The following is a 17,758-nucleotide window of genomic DNA, read 5'->3' as shown; positions in this document are numbered from 1 at the left end:
TTTCAGGGAAAAGCCATGCAGGACAGAAACCTTTTAAATGTCAGGAATGTGAGAAAGGCTTCAGAGTCAGCTCTGACCTTATTAAGCATCAGAGAATTCACATTGAAGAGAAACCCTATAAATGTCAACAATGTGATAAGAGGTTTAGATGGACTTCAGATCTAAATAAGCACCTAATGGCACACCAAGGAATAAAACCATATAGATGCTCATGGTGTGGGAAAAGCTTCAGTCATAACACAAACCTACACACACATGTCACGTAAGAATTCAGAAAGGAGAGAAGCCCTTTAAATGTCATGAATGTGGAAAAAGATTCATTCAGAACTCACACCTTATTAAACACCAAAGAACCCACACAGGTGAGCAGCCTTATTCCTGTAGCATGTGCAGGAGAAACTTCAGCAGGTCGTCAAGCCTTCTTAGTCACCAGAAGCTCCATAGGAGAAGGGAATCACATCTAGGATCTCCAGTCTGAAGAAAGTCACCATATGGAGCTTGACCCTGGAAGTGATGAAATAATACAAAAGTATGAGGCACCTAATGACAAGGTTCTGTCATCAATAGAGAATTGGATGGGGGATACGTGCCATGCTTTACATAAAGGAATCTGAACTGTCTCTTATTCAGCATTGTATCTTCAGTGCCAAGCAGGAGAAAGATACATGATGGGTATTTTATAAATAAAAAAATGAAAATACAGCCAGAAGATATCACACTGCCTGACTTCAAATTATAACATAGAGCCACGATAATCAAAACAGCATGGTATTGGCAGAAAAACACACACATAGGCCAATGGAAAAGAATTGAGATCCCAGAAATAAAACCACATTTATATGGACAAATCATCTTCGGCAAAGGAGTCAAAAACACACAATGGAGAAGAGAAAGCCTCTTCAATAAGTGGTGCTCGGAAAATTGGAAAGCCACATGCAAAAGAATGAAACTTGACTACACTTTGTCCCCCTGCACAAAAATTAATTCAGAATGGAACAAAGACCTAAATATAAGATCCAAAACAATAAATTACATTGAAGAAAACATAGGTACTAAGCTCATGGACCTTGGCCATAGAGAACATTTGTGAATTTGACCCCAAAGGCAAGGGAAGTAAAGGCAAAAATAAATGAATGGGACTATGTCAAACTAAAAAGCTTATGCCCAGCAAAGGAAACTGACAACAAAACAGATAGGCAGCCAACTAAGTGGGAGATGATATTTGCAAGCAGCAGCTCCGATAAGGGTGTGATATTCAAAATATATAAAGAACTCGTAAAGCTCAGCCACAAACAAGCAAACAATCCAATTAAAAAAAGGGGAGAGTACCTGAACAGACACTTCTTCTAAGAAGACATACAAATGGCCAACAGATATATGAAAAGATGTTCCTCTTCTCTAGTTATTCGAGAAATGCAAATCAAAACTACAATGAAATGCCACCTCACAAGACAGGTAATAACAAGTGTTGGGAAGGCTGTGGTGAAAAAGGAGCCCTCATTCACTACTTGCGGGAATGCAAATTAGTACAACCATTATGGAAGAAAGTATGGTGGTTCCTCAAAAAAATTAAGAATAGAATAGCCATATGACCCAGCAGTCCCTCTACTGGGTATCTATGCCCCAAAACTTGAAAACATTGGTACGTAAAGACACAGGCACCACCATGTTCATCGCAGCATTAATCACAGTGGCCAAGACATGGAAACAACCAAAGTGTCCCACGATAGAAGATTGCTTATAGAAGATGTTTTCTGTATATATATAAAATGTAATACTTCTCAGCCATTAGCAATGATGACATAGTGACATTTATGATAACATGCATGGACCTTGAGAACATTATAATGAGTGAAATAAGTGAATCCGAAAAAGCTAAGAACTGTATGATTTCACACATAGGTGGGATATAAAACTGAGAGTCATGGACATAGATAAAACTGAAGCGGTTACCAGGGGGAAGGGGTGTGGGGAAGGGGGGAAGGAGACACAAATATAAAGTGACAGAAAATGATCTGACTTTTGGTGATGGGTATACAACATAATCAACAGTTCCATGCTCTAGAATTCTTACCTGAAACCTATGTACTCTTATTGATCAATGTTACCCTCTTAAAGTTAATTTTCTAAATAAAAATTTAAAATTAAAAATAAATAAATAAATAGGTAAACAAACAAATAAATAAATAAGTAAAAAAAGTTTTCTTGAATCTTACACCTCATACCGTTTGTAAAAGAAATCAACTCCAGGTGAAATGTGTCACAATGTTTAAGGGAAAATAATACAACTTTTAAGTCAAAACATAGAAAATATGTTTATGATCTTGGTGTAGACAAAAATTTTCTTCACCACCAGGATTCAAACAGCATGAATAATAAAGGGGAAATGATCAATTCAACCATGTATCTCCTGGGAAATTCTCTTCATCAAGGGACACCATTAAGTGAGTGAAACCGCAAGCCAAGGCGTGGGAAAACATATGTGTCGTACAATTTCGAAGTATTTAGAGAGGTGAGTAGCTATAATCCAATGGCACAACCATTCCTTTCCTAGGGTGTTCCCTACAGTGGAACCCTTAGTCTGTATGGTCGGAGAACCTAAGTCTTCAAGGAAATGTAAATACACTTCAAAGCAGAACAAGAATGAACCATGTTACTTAACAAACTTTGCATTATAACCAAAAGTTGGCAGGAAATTATCAACAATGTCTGACTCTTAGGGAAGAACAGAAATAAAATGAAAACTGCAATAACGAACACTTGCAACATCACACATAAGAACATTGCATAAGATGTGTGGGAGGTGACCAAAGCTAGACTTAAAGTTAAGTTTGTGGCCTTCAACGCTTTCATCATTTCACAGAACAAAGAATGAAAATACAGTATTTACTGGAAGTCCACTGCAGGTAGGGTTTTGACATTTATATAATCCACTCACACTCTTGCTAGTACTTGTGAGGTGGGCACTGTTCTCTGCCCTGCACAGAACCTTAGGATTGGACATTTTCCCTTGCCCCTATCTTTTGGAAGTGCTCCCCATTTCAAAAACGAACTGTGTTCAAGGCTCAGATGATGTATAAACACAGCAGTGGGTGCACAAGAGATTCTGACACATGGTGGAAGAGAGAGTCAAGGGAAGTGCTCGTTGGCACCATCAGGGAAGCATCTGCATGTTTCTCCAATTACTAGTCAGTGGCAATCCAACAAGAACAGCGTATCTATGTCCATGTGAGTAAAACAGTGCACAGATACAGGTCAACTGGGCACGTACCCGTCTACAGGAATGTTGACCCTAGGTGCCAAAGGAATGCCGACCTTGATACGCTCCTTACTTACACCTATGCTGTGGTTGGCTTGGGACAAAGACACTTTCATCATAAGGATTAAACAAAACTTGCCTAAACAGAAAGAAATATCACGTCTAGGACAGTAGCAAGAGTTAGTGAATACTCTAGAATGTGTATGACGCAGAAGATGCATTTTAAGCATCGCAAAACAGAAAGCTGTTCTTATAAATAAGCCTGAACACTGTTCTTCCAAGATAGCCTACTGCAGGTTAAAGCTCTGATATAGGAGTGTCAGTTTGTGAAAGAGCTGTTTCCCTCAACAAATTCTCAAAGCATTCTTCCCTAAAGTGAGTAGCTTGGTGCATATGATAGTGTGCTATCTTTAAGAAGCTTGTAGAACAATGGCTTCTCCCCTAGGATGGTTTCTTAAATGAAAAGCAAGGCTTGATTTCTGTCTATAGCTTTTCCCACACTGCTCACACACAAACGGTCTCTCTGCAGTGTGTGCCATGTGGTGCACATGAAGGTCTCTTTTTCGACTAAATCTCTTCCCACAACTGTGACATTTATGGGGTTTTACAGTTGTGTGGCTTTTTTGGTGTTGCATAAAATATTTTCTAACACAAAACTGCAACCTACAGTCAGGGCAAGTGTACACTCCTTGAGGAGAAGAGGTTTCCTGGTGTTCCATGAGTTTCGATGCCCGAGTGAATCGCTTCTCACACGCACTGCACTTATAGGGTGCCTCCCTTGAATGAACTCGGAGGTGCCGTTGTAGGTTGGACTTACGAAGGAATCTTTTCCCACATTCAAGGCACTCATGAGGGAGCTCTCCTGAATGAATTCTTAGGTGCCCTTTAAGTACCTTCTTGGAAACAAAACATTTCCCACACTGAATACATCGGTGTGCTTGCTTTGGACACTGTTTTGCTCAAGGGCACTGGAGCTGAGGGGTTGTTCCTTGTTGGATCTCTGAGCTCTGTCTCCTGGAAAGGGGTTCCAGTCATCGACAGGCAATGCGTGGTCTCCGGGTAGCTGCTCTGTGTGATTTTCCAGTTGAGTTTTTGGCTCTTCAGAGTCTTCTGGTGAACTGGGACCAAGAAGTGCATTTCTGTCTAAAGAAAGAGAAAATAGGTTGACCAGGTAGTGGTGCAGCAGATAGAGTGTTGGCCTGGGATGCTGAGGATCCAGGTTCAAAGCCCTGAGGTCGCCGGTCTGAGCAAGGGCTCATCCGGCTTGGGTGCAGGCTCACGAGCTTGAGCACAGGGTCGCCAGCTTGAGTGGGGGATCACAGACATGACCCCATGGTCACTGGATTGAACCCAAAGGCTTGAAGCCCAAGGCCCCTGGCTTGAGCCCAAGGTCGCTGGCTTGAGCATGGGGTCACTCTCTCTGCTTTAGCCCCCTGGTCAAGGCACATATGTGAAAGCAATCAATGAACAACTGGACTGCTGCAACAAAGAATTGATGCTTCTCATCTCTCTCCCTTCCTGTCTGCCTGTCCCTCTCTCTGTCTCTCTCTGTCTCTCTCTCTGTCTCTCTCTCTGTTTCTATCAGTAAAATACAAACAAACAAAAACCAGAAAATGGTTATATACTTTCCAGTTTTTCTCTGATTTGACATTTTTCTTTTCTCCCAATATCAAAATCAGGAACGTGGGTAGGAATTGCAAGTGTCACCATGTCCCAAGGGGAATGAAGAGACAGACTGAGGTTTCTAGTCAATAGCTAGTGGGAAGATGGAAATAATTCCAAGTGTATATCCCAAATCTCTTTATCCTGGGAGTCAGGACAAATTTTACTTTCATTTCTTCCCAAACATTTCGCGAACCCTCACCTACCTATCTTGAAGTCAAGCAATTCCAAGAGTTGTTGCACTTCCTTGCAATCCTGTAGGTCTCTCTCCGAGGTCGCTGCAGGGTCAGGCTCTGATTGTGGGTGTCCTGGCCATAAGGAGAGATTGGAGGAAGGGATAGTTTGAATCCACACCGGATTTTTCAGAGTCCAGGTCTCTTTCTTGGACACGTGGCCTCTCAATATCTGCCTACTACCCTTCTCAGCAGTGCTTCTCCAGGAGCCTCTGACAAGTTGTGTGTGTGTGTCTGTTTGTGTGCGCGCGCGCTTTCAAGATAAGAAGAAAGCCAAATGGCAGGGCAGAGGGGAGATCCTATTGTGCTCAGTTCAAAGCTATTCTCCTCCAATTTACAGAAGGGAAGTGAATCAATACTGGTGCAAAATCAATGCACTGAAAGAATTCCACATCTGTTTTGAGAATGGAATTATGTAGGTGAGGGCCAGAACACGAACTCAACCTTCCTAAAGTGTTGGCAGATTAAAGCTGAGAAACACTGTTTTATTGACTGCCAAGTGAAGAAAATGAGAGGCCAAAGTGGTGGTTAGGAGAATGGTTACTGGAATAATTTTTTAAAGAGATATTCAAATTAAAATGGCAACTGAGGTAGGTCGGCAATGGGCAACAAATAATCTGTCTGTTTGTTTCAGCTGAAGTCTAGAAGTAGAGTCTCTTGAAGCAAACCGAAATAATCACCAAACAATGTTTCTCGGTGTCTATGTAAGGACAACCAGGAGAAGTTTCTAAACTCGCTGTCCCCTTGTGTTCTACCACGCCTCTCCTCAGTGAAGGCCACAGTGGCTCGGTCCTCTTTCCAACCCCCACCTCAGTTCTGGCCAAGTTGACGGGTCTGCAATCAAGTGTGAGTTGGAAGTGGCTCATTTCAGAATGAAATACAGGGCAATGCTTAAATATCAGAATTAGTAAACAGACATTAGCAAGTTGGTTTGACTAATGTTAATCCGAAAGAAAATTGAGCTTTTAGAACATATACTGAGAAGCATAGGAAGTCGACTAAATACCATATATTTCAAATGAAGGGATTCAAAAGACAACTCTTCATTTTGGTTATGCTTCCACTTCAAAGGTAAGGTTGGGATGAGAGCGTATAAGCCCTGGGTCAAATAAAACTGGATGTCATGAGTCAAAGGATAGTTGCAATCAAGCAAAAGTGCGAGCAATGTGAAAGGTCATGGCGGGGGTGGGTGGGTGGAGCGGACAGCAGCACAGCCTTAGGGTGGCAGAAACCTGAAGGCGGAGAATTTCCCCATAAGAGAGACATGAAAACAAGTTCAGAATGGCAGGATATGTTCATATGGCAGTTCCCATCTGATACATAAAGCATGGACTTGAAACTCTTCAGGCTGTAGATTCATCGCAAGTCACCACGAAAGCAACCCAGACACGTGCCCCTTGGGTGAAAGTAGGGAGCTAAAGATGTGACTAGTCAAGGACTGAAGCAGCCCCGGAAGCAGAATCTAGCACCCATGAGAACAAGGCCAGGAGTATCATCGTCAGTCCAGCTGCCCCTTTTTGTGCAGCACCAAACCGAAAGAGACTGAGAACTGTCCCCTTGCTTCCTCAGCCCGGCACAGTACTCCTTGGTGCCAGTGCCAACTTTCAAAGAAGCTGGCCCAATCTGGAGCACCTTGCTGGATGTCAACCTCATGTACTTCTTCACTGTGCACCAAGCCTACCGCCACCCACCTCTCTCCTGTGTGACATTCTGATTTTTTTTTTTTTTGGCTCAGGTGCACTCAGCCTCCACTTTCTGGACTCTCAAGGGTCTGCTCCTGCCACTACCCTGAGCTTGTATTCCCCAGCTTAAGCTCACAGCCCGCGTCAGCTAAGGCCGCTAACCATCTCCTCTGACCCATCTCCACCCCTTCGGACTTCAGTGCCACCCTCTAGTCACCCATTCCATAAAATGCTACCACAAATGCGGCATGAACTGGACAATGATTAAAAGGATTTTCACAGCCCTCCATCTGTATGCCAATAAAGGAGAACAGCCCTGGTGCTCATCACAAAGCACAGCTGTGAGTGGAGGCAAGCAGACACTCGCACTCACATGCTGTAGTGGGGAGGGTAAATTGGTGCAATAATTTTGCAGCACATTCGTCCATATCTATTCAAGTTTAAATGCATAGGCTCCCTAACCAATCGTTCCTAACCTAGAAATCTGTCCTGCTGGCACATGCACACAGAAGGATGCTCACTGTGTGTTTTTATAGCTTGGCTCCACGATATTTTGGCCGACACTGAACATCAGTCAGTCAGAAGTCATGTCTCTATGCCACCTTCTGTGGACATGGCTCTTTTCTTTACCTTTAAACGCCCACAGAGAGGACCCGAGAGGTTGTGCTGGAAACGAGCCTAAGGGTAAGGACGAGCCTTCTTTGTATTGGGCTCTAGTCTGCTCATTTCTTCACTCCCACTGGGACTCCTTACTCAAAAAGCTTGCATGCTGCAAACTCAAATTCTCACACATCCAAGCATTCAAATATCAGCTCCCAGAAGCAGATTTTTAACCACTTAGAGCCGGCCTCCTTTGCATAGCCAGAAACTATCCCCCACATCTGCTAGGCACTGAAAAGGTGGAGCCTTGTGGTTATATGACCCCAAGCTGCTGCTGCCCATTGGCATTCTCTGACCTGGAGACTCCCAGTGTGCTTGCTAATGGGCTACATCCTCACCTAGACAGGCAAGCCCCCTCTCGAGCCCTTACTCCCTGTGGAGTTCCCTGGTCCTCCTCCCCTTCCAGCCCCTGACTTCCTCCACAGGCACACCTGACAGAGTTTGCCCAGCAAAGTTTGTGCGTGCTCCTGCCACCTACCTGCTGGTCATATCTCTCTCCTAGCTCTGCCTGCAGACCCCTTGGGCCCTCTACAAGTGGTAAAGAGGATGAGGACTTTGGTGACCAGGAAGTAGACATAGAGGACCTCCCAGTCCGGAAGACAAAGGCATATTATATCACTTTAAACAGTGTTGAGAAAGGAGTAGGTTCCTCTCCTCCTAACAGATATACTTCACTTGTTACATCAGTCTCTCTCTCCCTTGTTGAACATACCGGACGTTCCTGTGCTTTAGAGACTCAAGTACGCAAATCAAGAGCAACAGTGCTGCTCTCTGCACCCAGCACTGCTGCTAAGAGGAGCAAATCCGCACATGGGATGGGAACTCATGCAGAATGATTCATAATTCAACACGACTGGCAAGGTTCTGCCACTTGTTGCAGGCATACACACAGAAACACAGGTTTGGTAAAAGCTTGTTAACAGATAAGAGATGCAGGCAAAATAAAGACTGGAGTATAAACGACAATATCTATATAGTTTGGTTTTGACCTTAATGGTTATATATCTCTCCTTTTGGGTGTTTCCTCCTGGTCACTGCTATGCAAACGAGACTGAGCCCGTATCTTCTATATGCCCAGCACTTGCTAGAGCAAGGTTCAAGATTTGGTACCAGACAAACAGAATGAATACAGAAAGGGAGACAAATTCAGGACCAAATAACCACACTGTGACATTATGAGATGAACTGTGTAAGGATGGGTAGCATTGCACATATAAATAACATGTGGTCGTACAGTTGTGCTTGGAATGGACCAAACCATCCTTTCCAAAAAGACAGTGTAGTCTCACATGTATCCTTCCTCATTGTCTGCCAGACACCCCGAGAAGAGAGATAGCACTCGGAATGGAAACCGCAAGAGAGGGTAAAACCACAGGGAAGCACTAGAGCTGGAATTTCTATTGGCTTCAAGAGCAAATGGGTCCAAGTGTCTGGATATCCATTCTCACGCACACTAGTCAGGACACGGAAAAGCAAGGAACCCAGGCAGGGTACCTAAAAGTTCACAAGATTTTTGAATTCATATACGACAATCTTTTCTAACATGGTATCTCCCAGGGCCTGGCCGGAGAACCCTGTGGTTTCTCCTTCTGTACAGTTTTGGAAAGTCCCTGACCACCTTGAGACTTCCACGAACTTCTATGAACCTTTCTTACCCTGGAATTTCTCTCCTGGGACTAACTCCTGTGCTGTCTGGGGCAGTGGTCCTGAAACCATAGTATGCACAGCTCTCACCTGGAGAGCTTGTGAAAAATGAACCCAGCCCGTGTGATCCTGATAGGAGAAGCTGCTTGCTATACTTGCAGAAACACTGCTCTAGCTTTTTAGGGATAAGATATATATTCATTTTATTTAGTAATCAATTAAATCCTCTTAAAGGATCTGAAGCGAGTACATTAATAAGGTATCATGTTTGAATGTGGCTCTTAAGCCATAAGAGCAACCGAGGCCCTTGGGACTCACACTGCCACAGATGTCATTGACAAAACTTGCTGGGGGAAATTCATCTTTATTCGTACTACCAAAATTCCCATCGATTTCCTGTGCAACATTCTCGGCCGATGCCTCTTTCATGAGCAGGCTCATTAGCTTAAGGGATGTTGAATCTTGTTCAATCTAATGTGTTCAATCTAATTTCCTCCTCCTAGTCTTTAACAGAGTGGTCCATTTTCATCGGATATTAGGTGTTTCTAAACAACCTCAACCCTGGAGAGCTTCTGAGCTCCAAAAACAGAAATCAAGGACAGGAAATAAAACCCGTGTCTTACCAGGGTCCAGAAGGGGCTGGCCTTCCCCAGCAGCACCGTAGCTCAGCTCCTGCAACCCTGCCTGTGGGATCCACGCCTCTGCCACTGGGGACTCGGAGACAGGTCCCACTGCTTGGAGAGGGGGTACCTCCACGTGGATTGTTGGTGGTATGTCTGCCATTTCAACTGCTGCCAGGTCATCCGAAAAGCATGTCTGGGGTAAAGATCTGGAGGAAATGCCAGAGCCCTATCACTCTAAAAGCAGGGTCCGCAAACTACGGCCCGCGGCCCCCCTGAGGCCATTTATCCGGCCCCACCGCTGAACTTCCGGAAGGGGCACCTCTTTCATTGGTGGTCAATGAAAGGAGCACATTGACCATCTCATTAGCCAAATGCAGGCCCATAGTTCCCATTGAAATACTGGTCAGTTTCTTGATTTAAATTTACTTGTTTTTTATTTTAAATATTGTATTTGTTCCGTTTTGTTTTTTTACTTTAAAATAAGATATGTGCAGTGTGCATAGGGATTTGTTCATAGTTTTTTTTATAGTCCGGCCCTCCAACGGTCTGAGGGACAGTGAACTGGCCCCCTGTGCAAAAAGTTTGGGGACCCCTGCTCTAAAGTCTAGATCAGCTGTGCCCAGTAGCAATAAAATGCAAGCCACCAAAGTCATTTTAAATTTTCCAGCAGTCATATAGAAGAAATAGGTAAAGTCAATCTTAACAATATCCATTATTTAACAACATATATCTAAATAGCATAATTTCATAATGTAAGCAGCATTCAAAATTATTAATGAGCTATGTCATCTACCTCATTGTTCACCCTAAGTCTTCTGAGTGCTGTATGCATTTATCCTCGCAGCCTACCCAATCTGGGCCAGCCACACTTCTAGTGCTCCAGAGCCACACTTGGCTGGTGCCTGTCATACTGACAATGCAGGATAAGACCACACGAAGAAAAAAAATCTCATGCATAAGCCAAACAAAGAGACACAGAAGGGAAGGGAAACCATAAAGGCATTCCATCTTGGAGGCAGGAAACTTGGGAACAGAGTCCTGTCCGTACAGGCTAACTACCGAATCCCATCAACACACAAGACTGCAGCGCCCCTCATGCCCAACTAGAAACACTTCCTCCCTTCTCCAAAGATGACGGCCTGTGCTCAGCTATCGCAAGCCTCCAACAGGTTTTCCTCGGGGGTTCTGAGCAGAGGGCCAGGCCACCGCCCCTAGGAGGTGTTTAGAATACAGTGGCAGGTGGTGGCTATCACAATTGAGTGGGCAGAGATGGGAGTATAGATAATGCACAGTGCAGAACTCCAGGTCCCTACCAGCTTTGGACTGTCCCCCTCAAATACCCACATAGGTCAGTGGTCGGCAAACTGTGGCTCACGAGCTCTTTGGCCCCTTGAGTGTGGCTCTTCCACAAAATACCACGTGCAGCTGCTACCTCAATAAGGAATGTACCTACCTATATAGATTAAGTTTAAAGAACTTGGCTCTCAAAAGAAATTTCAATCGTTGTTCTGTTGATATTTGGCTCTGTTGACTAATGAGTTTGCCGACCACTGACATAGGTAAAAAGAACCAATCGACACCCTCTCATTGTTCGTCATATAATCTCAAAACGTTATTGCACACCTTAGCATGACTCAACTTTTCTAGGCAAGCACTGCTTTGGAAATGAAAGTCATGGTGAGGATGTAAAGTACAGTATAGGGAATATGGTCAATACTGTAATAACTATGTATGGTGCCCAGTGGGTACTGGGGTTATCGGGGGACCCTTCGTAAACTCTATGACTGTCTAACCACTATGCTGTGTGCCTAGAGCTAATAAAAAGTAATACTGAATGTAAGGTGTAAATTTTAAAAAAAGTGTTCTTACTTTTTCTTTCTTTCTTTTCTTTTCAAAGAAAGACTATACTACTAATTGTTCAGGTTCACCAAGATTTCTTTGCCACTCTGGAAAATCACATGACCAGCAGTAACACTGCTCATAGTGTTGGAGCTCTGCTGGCCTGAATTACTGCCTGTAGCCTTCACAGGGAGTCTGAGTAGAGAGGCAAGCGTCTGACAACTTCATAAGGTCTTCTGAAGCCACTCAAGCCAGGACATGTGCACGCTGAAATGCTTTTTGGTTTCTAGTCAACTCTGTTCCTTTTATTTAAATTCCTCCGAGACTCTACTTGACTCAAAGTTGGCCTACTTCGTTTGCAAAGAGCCAGACAGTAAATATTTTACGCTTTGTGTGCCACATTCAGGATGCGATTTACTCTCCTTCTTCCTCTTTGGTTTTCTAACAATGCTTTAACAGGTCCAAACCATGACTAGCTCACATATAAAATGGGCTGCAGCCAGATTTGGTCTGCAGACACTAGAGCGTAATATTGGTGTTTCTGATGAGTGCTTGTAGGTAGGTTCTATTATCTACGAATTTCATCTAGGTACATTTACTGGGACATTAGAAAATACTTGTTACAGAAGGGGGATTGAGTCTGAGGAGGTTGAAAACCACTGACCCACATGTTTTCTCCACTGGAAGAGAGAGATGAAAAGAAGTGTGGTGAAATCGTGGGGCTGAAGAAAGACACGGGGGCAAATGTCCGATCCAATCCCACCTGTCTCTGGTACCCTTTAGTCTAATTACCCAGATCCCTGACTCTTTTCTCACCTGTGGCTCTGGTAGCTCAAATTCAGTCTGTAAGCCTTCTAATAGTGACACTGCTCTTTCTGTAGTCTCTGGGCGTTGTTCTGTCACCCAGGTCTCTAGCTCCCGGGGCAGAATTGTTAGGAATTGCTCCAACACTAGAAGCTCCAGGATTTGTTCCTTAGATCGCAGCTTTGGCTTCAGCCACTGATAGCAAAGCTCCCGGAGTTTGTTGAAAACTTCATGAGGCCCAGCTGCTTCTTTGAAACGAAACTGCCTGAAGCGCTGACGGAAGACTTCCGAGTCAGTATCACACTCTGGAAACGTTGAGCCCAGATTCAAGGCGGCCTGCATTGCACAACGGAAGACAGTATCCATTGCCCCCTTCCAGCAGTGTACAAGGTTCCTGGCAGCTGAAGTCTCAGATTCCAATTTGTCTCTTTGTGTACTTCTTGCGGGAGACACCTACAGCAGAGGACAAGGCAAGTGAGAAAGGAGAAACAGCAGTGGTTACCAGAGGTCATCCTTATCTCCATTAACTGCTTGCTTTCCAGCAAAGCCCTAAAGTAGCAGCTTGTCATCGTTTGGATGGTTTTTAGGATCTGATGAAAATGTTAAAGAGAATTCTTCAAGAAGAAGAAAGAAAGAAAAAGAGAATCATCATTATAAAGAATAAAATAGCAATAAATGCATACCTATCAACTATCATTTTAAATGAAAATGGTTTAAATGCACCCATAAAATGACATTAAGGTAGCTGAATCAGTAAAAAAGCAAGTCCAGTATATATTCTGTCTACAAGAGACCCACCACAGAAGAAAAGAAACTCACAGACTGACAGTAAAGAGATGGCAAAAGGTATTTCATGCAAATAGAATTTTTTTAAAAAGACCTGAGGCAGCAATACTTATATCTTAAAATAATACACTTTTTAAAACGAAGACTATATATAGTAAGAGATAATAAAGACACTACATAATGATAAAAGGGTCAACGGATAGGCCTTCCAGACAGAAAATCAACAAAGAAACAGTGGCCTTAAATGACACACTGGCCCTGGCCGGTTTGCTCAGCGGTAGAGCGTCGGCCTGGCGTGCGGGGGACCCGGGTTCGATTCCCGGCCAGGGCACATAGGAGAAGCGCCCATTTGCTTCTCCACCCCCTCCCCTCCTTCCTCTCTGTCTCTCTCTTCCCCTCCCGCAGCCAAGGCTCCATTGGAGCAAAGATGGCCCAGCAAAGATGGCCCGGGCGCTGGGGATGGCTCCTTAGCCTCTGCCCCAGGCGCTCGAGTGGCTCTGGTCACGGCAGAGCAACGCCCCGGAAGGGCAGAGCATCGCCACCTGGTGGGCAGAGCATTGCCCCTGGTGGGCGTGCTGGGTGGATCCCGGCCGGGCGCATGCGGGAGTCTGTCTGACTGTCTCTCCCCGTTTCCAGCTTCAGAAAAATACAAAAAAAAAAATGACACACTGGATCAGATAGATTTAATTGGCATTACCAGGTCATTTTACCCCAAAGCAGGACTATACTTCCTTTTCAAGTGCACATGGAAGGTTTTCTGGGGTAGACCACATGTTAGGAAACTCTACAAGTTTCAGTAGATTAAAGGAGTTTGAAATAATATCAAGCATCTTCTCTGACCCACAATGGTGTGAAACTAGAAATCAATTACAAGGAAATAAAACAAAACAGAAAAACACACTAATAGAGGCTGAATTACATGTTTCTGAACAATAAACGGGTTAACAATGAGATCAGGAAGAAATCAAAAGATACCTTGAGGCAAATGAAAATGGGAATAAAACAACCCAAAATCTGTTGAACACACCGAAAGCAGTCCTAAGATGGAATTCATAGCTTTATACGCCTACCTCAAGAAACAAGAAAAATTTCAAAATATCTGATCTTTCCCCTAAAGGAAGTAGGAAAAGAACAGCAACCAAAGCCCAAGGTGAATAAAAGAAGGAAAATGATAAGGAACAGAACAGAAATAATGAAAGAGTCTAAAAAAACAATACAGGAGGTCAATGAAACCAACACCTGGTTCACTGAAAAGATAAACAAGATTGACAAACCTTTAATCAGACTCAGCAAAAACAAAAGAGAGATGACCCAAATAAATATCAGAAATGAATATCAGAGGAGAAGTAAAAACTGAAACCACAGAAACACAAAAGATTATAAGAGAATATTATGAACAACTACGTGCCAACAAATTGGATAATCTAGAAGAAATGGATAAATTCCTAGAAACATAGTTTTCTACCACTGAATTGAGGAGAAACAGGAAATTTGAAGAGAAGGATTATAACTAATGAAACTGAAACAGTAATCAAAAAACTTCCAACAAACAAAAGGCCTGGACCAGATAAGTCCACTGGTAAAATTTACCAAACATTCAAAGGAAAACAAGCACCATTCCATAAACTTCAAGAGGAGGGAAGACTCCCACGCACATTTACAAGGCCAGCATTATCTTCATTCCAAAACCAGATAAAGACACCGCAAAGAAAGAAAATTATGGGCCAACATCCCTGTTGAACATGCATGCAAAAATCCTCAACAAAGTATTAGCAAATAGAATCCTGCAATACGTTAAAAAGCTCTCTCTCTCTCTCTCACACACACACACACACATACACACACACAAAAGAAAAAAAAAAAGCTCACACACCATGATCAGATAGGATTTATTCCTGGGATGCAAGGTACAATATCCTCACTCATTAACATGACAGACCACATAAACATAAAGTATTAAAAATCATGATTACAGCAGCAGATGCAGAAAAGCTTGACAAAATCCAGCACCCATTTACGATAAAACAAAACAAAAATCTCAGTAAAGTGAGAAAAGAAGGAAGATACCTCAACATCATGAAGGTCATATATGAAAAACCCACATCTAACATCATACTCAATGGGGAAAATAAAATCATTTCCCTTAAGATCAGGAACAAGACAGGGATACCCACTTTCCCCACTCTTATTCAACACAGTACTGGAAATCTGAGCCACTGCAATCAGGAAAGGAGAAGAAATAAAAGGCACCCAAATTGGAAAGGGGGGAAGTAAAACTGTCATAATACTGTACATAGAGCACCCTAGAGCATCCACCAAAATATACATATTAGAACTGATAAATGAATTCAGTAAAGCAGGATACAAAATAAACACCAAGAAACTGGTTGCATTTTTATACACCAATAATTAACTAACAGAAAGGGAAACTAACAATCCCATTTACAATGGCACCAAACAAAATACCTAGGAATAAATTTGAGGAATAAAGTAAAAGACTTATACTCGGAAAATGATAAGACACTGAAGGAAGAAATAGAAAGAAATTAAAGAAGACACAAATAAATGGAAACACATATGGTACTCATGGATAAGAAGAATTGGCATCTTTAAAATGTCCATACTACTCGAAGCATTATGGATTCAATACAATTCCTATCGAAATACCAATTGTGCATTTCACAGAACTGGAACAAATAATACAGAAATGTATCTGCAACCACAAAATCCCCAAACAATGCAGTAATTTGGGGGCAAATGTAGGAATATGCTGTGAAGACTTGCAGAGTTAGGGTAAACAATCAGAGACAGAGGCATCCTAGGGCAAAAGCCCGGAGCGGACGAGAGTCCAGGGGCCTCTCTGATCCCGTACTGCAAACGCAAAACAGCGGGATAGGATTTAGCAACAGATATAGTTTAGCCTCTGGGAACAGAGATTAAAAGTCAGCATGTTCCTTGTCCTTTACTTCACCCCCTGAAAACTTCTGGTGTCCACTTCCTTGAGTTATTTGTACTGGCTAATAAATATCTGAGCAAGGCTGTGGACCGGGCTTCAGTCCTTGGATCTGCTGCCTCCCCTGGGCCCCGCGGAGCATGTCATCCGGCCTCCGAGTAGTTCATTGTCCCCGCGGCAGAAAGAAAGAACCAAGTTGGAGGTCTCACGTCACTTGACATCAAACTATACTACCAAGCTAAGTAATCAGATCAGCATGGGACCAGCATAAAAACACACACAGAGATCAATGGAACATAATAGCCCAGAAATAAACCCACACCTATATGGTCAGTTACCAGTTGACAAAGGAGGCAAGAACATGCAATGAGGTTAAGGCAGTCTATTCGATAACGGTACTGGGGAATCTGGACAGATGCATGCGGAAAATGAAATTACACCACCTTCTAACACCATAGACAAGAATAAACTCTACGTGGATTCAAGACTTAAATTAAGACTCGAAACCACAAAACTCCTACAAGAAAATATAGGCAATAAAATCTTGGGCATTTCTCTTAGCAGTATTTGTTTCTGATATATTTTCTCGGACAAGGGAAACCAAAATAATAGTAGTAATAATAAACAATAATAATAAGCAAATGAGATTCAATCAAACCAAAAAGTTTTTTCATGGTGAAGAAAGCTATAAACAAACCAAAACGACCATCTACTGAATGGGGAAAGATATTCCCCCGTGATATATCCGATAAGGGGTTCATATCCAAACTCTGTTTAAAAACTCCTAAGAGTCCAGACAGATGGCCAAAAGACATAGGAACAATTGCTCAGTGTCACTAATCACCTGAGAAACACAAAAGAAAACCTCAAGGAGATATCACCTCACACCTGTCAGGATGGCTCTCGGGACGGAAAACAGTAAATACACTATATAGATAATGTATTATAGATTTGTAAACATGAAACGTATAGAATTTTATTAGCCAATGTCGCCCCAATAAATTAAATAAAAATTAAAAGAAAACAGTCTGGAGGTTTCTCAAGAAAATCAAAGATGGTACCATAGCCTTATGACCCAGCATTTCCACTTCTGGGTATATATTCGAAGAAACCCAAAACACTAATTTGAAAGATTATATGCACCCCTATGTCCACTGCAGCATTATTTACAACAACCAAAATACAGAAGCAACACCAGTGCCCATTAATAGAAGAGTGGATAAAAAAGTGTTGCTATCTATCTATACAATGGAATATTACCCGACCGTAAAAACGAACAAAAACTTACCATTTGTGACAGCATAGTTGGACATAAAGGTTATTATGCTAAGTGAAATAAGTCAGAGAAAGACAAATACCATATGATTTCACTCATGTGTGGAAACTAAAGAACAGTATAAACAAACAAACAAAACACAAAGAGACTCATAGATGCTGAGAACAGACTAACATTTACCAGAAGGAAGGCAGGCTGCGAGACTGGGTGAAAATTGGGAATGGATTGAGAAGTCCAGATTGGTAATTACAAAATAATCACAGGGATGTAGAGTACAGCATAAAAAAATAATCAACAATACTTTAATAACTGTGTATGGTGCTAAGTGGGGTACTGG

General features: G+C 42.6%; 3 protein-coding genes across 5 annotated transcripts in view; 2 read left to right on the top strand and 1 right to left on the bottom strand.

Annotated features, from left to right (window-relative positions):
* LOC136317349 (zinc finger protein 75A-like) overlaps positions 1 to 478 on the top strand; it is a 52,919-nt gene extending 52,441 nt beyond the window's left edge. The window contains 2 exon segments of the mRNA XM_066249992.1: positions 1 to 257; positions 260 to 478. Of these exon segments, the coding sequence (XP_066106089.1) occupies positions 1 to 257; positions 260 to 478 (476 nt within the window).
* The window catches only part of LOC136316972 (integrator complex subunit 6-like), a 482,266-nt gene that overhangs the window by 250,381 nt on the left and 214,127 nt on the right, over positions 1 to 17,758 (top strand). The gene's annotated exons all lie outside the window — the stretch shown is intronic.
* LOC136317348 (zinc finger protein 449-like) overlaps positions 3,670 to 17,758 on the bottom strand; it is a 14,499-nt gene continuing 410 nt past the window's right edge. Inside the window, 4 exon segments of the mRNA XM_066249991.1 lie at positions 3,670 to 4,196; positions 4,199 to 4,402; positions 9,764 to 9,969; positions 12,408 to 12,859. Coding sequence (XP_066106088.1) covers positions 3,670 to 4,196; positions 4,199 to 4,402; positions 9,764 to 9,969; positions 12,408 to 12,859 — 1,389 coding nt within the window.

This window comes from Saccopteryx bilineata, chromosome X, assembly GCF_036850765.1.
Source record: "Saccopteryx bilineata isolate mSacBil1 chromosome X, mSacBil1_pri_phased_curated, whole genome shotgun sequence".
Taxonomy (NCBI): domain Eukaryota; kingdom Metazoa; phylum Chordata; class Mammalia; order Chiroptera; family Emballonuridae; genus Saccopteryx; species Saccopteryx bilineata.
The sequence above is the reverse complement of the archived record's forward strand: the minus strand, read 5'-3'. Positions and strand labels throughout refer to the sequence as shown.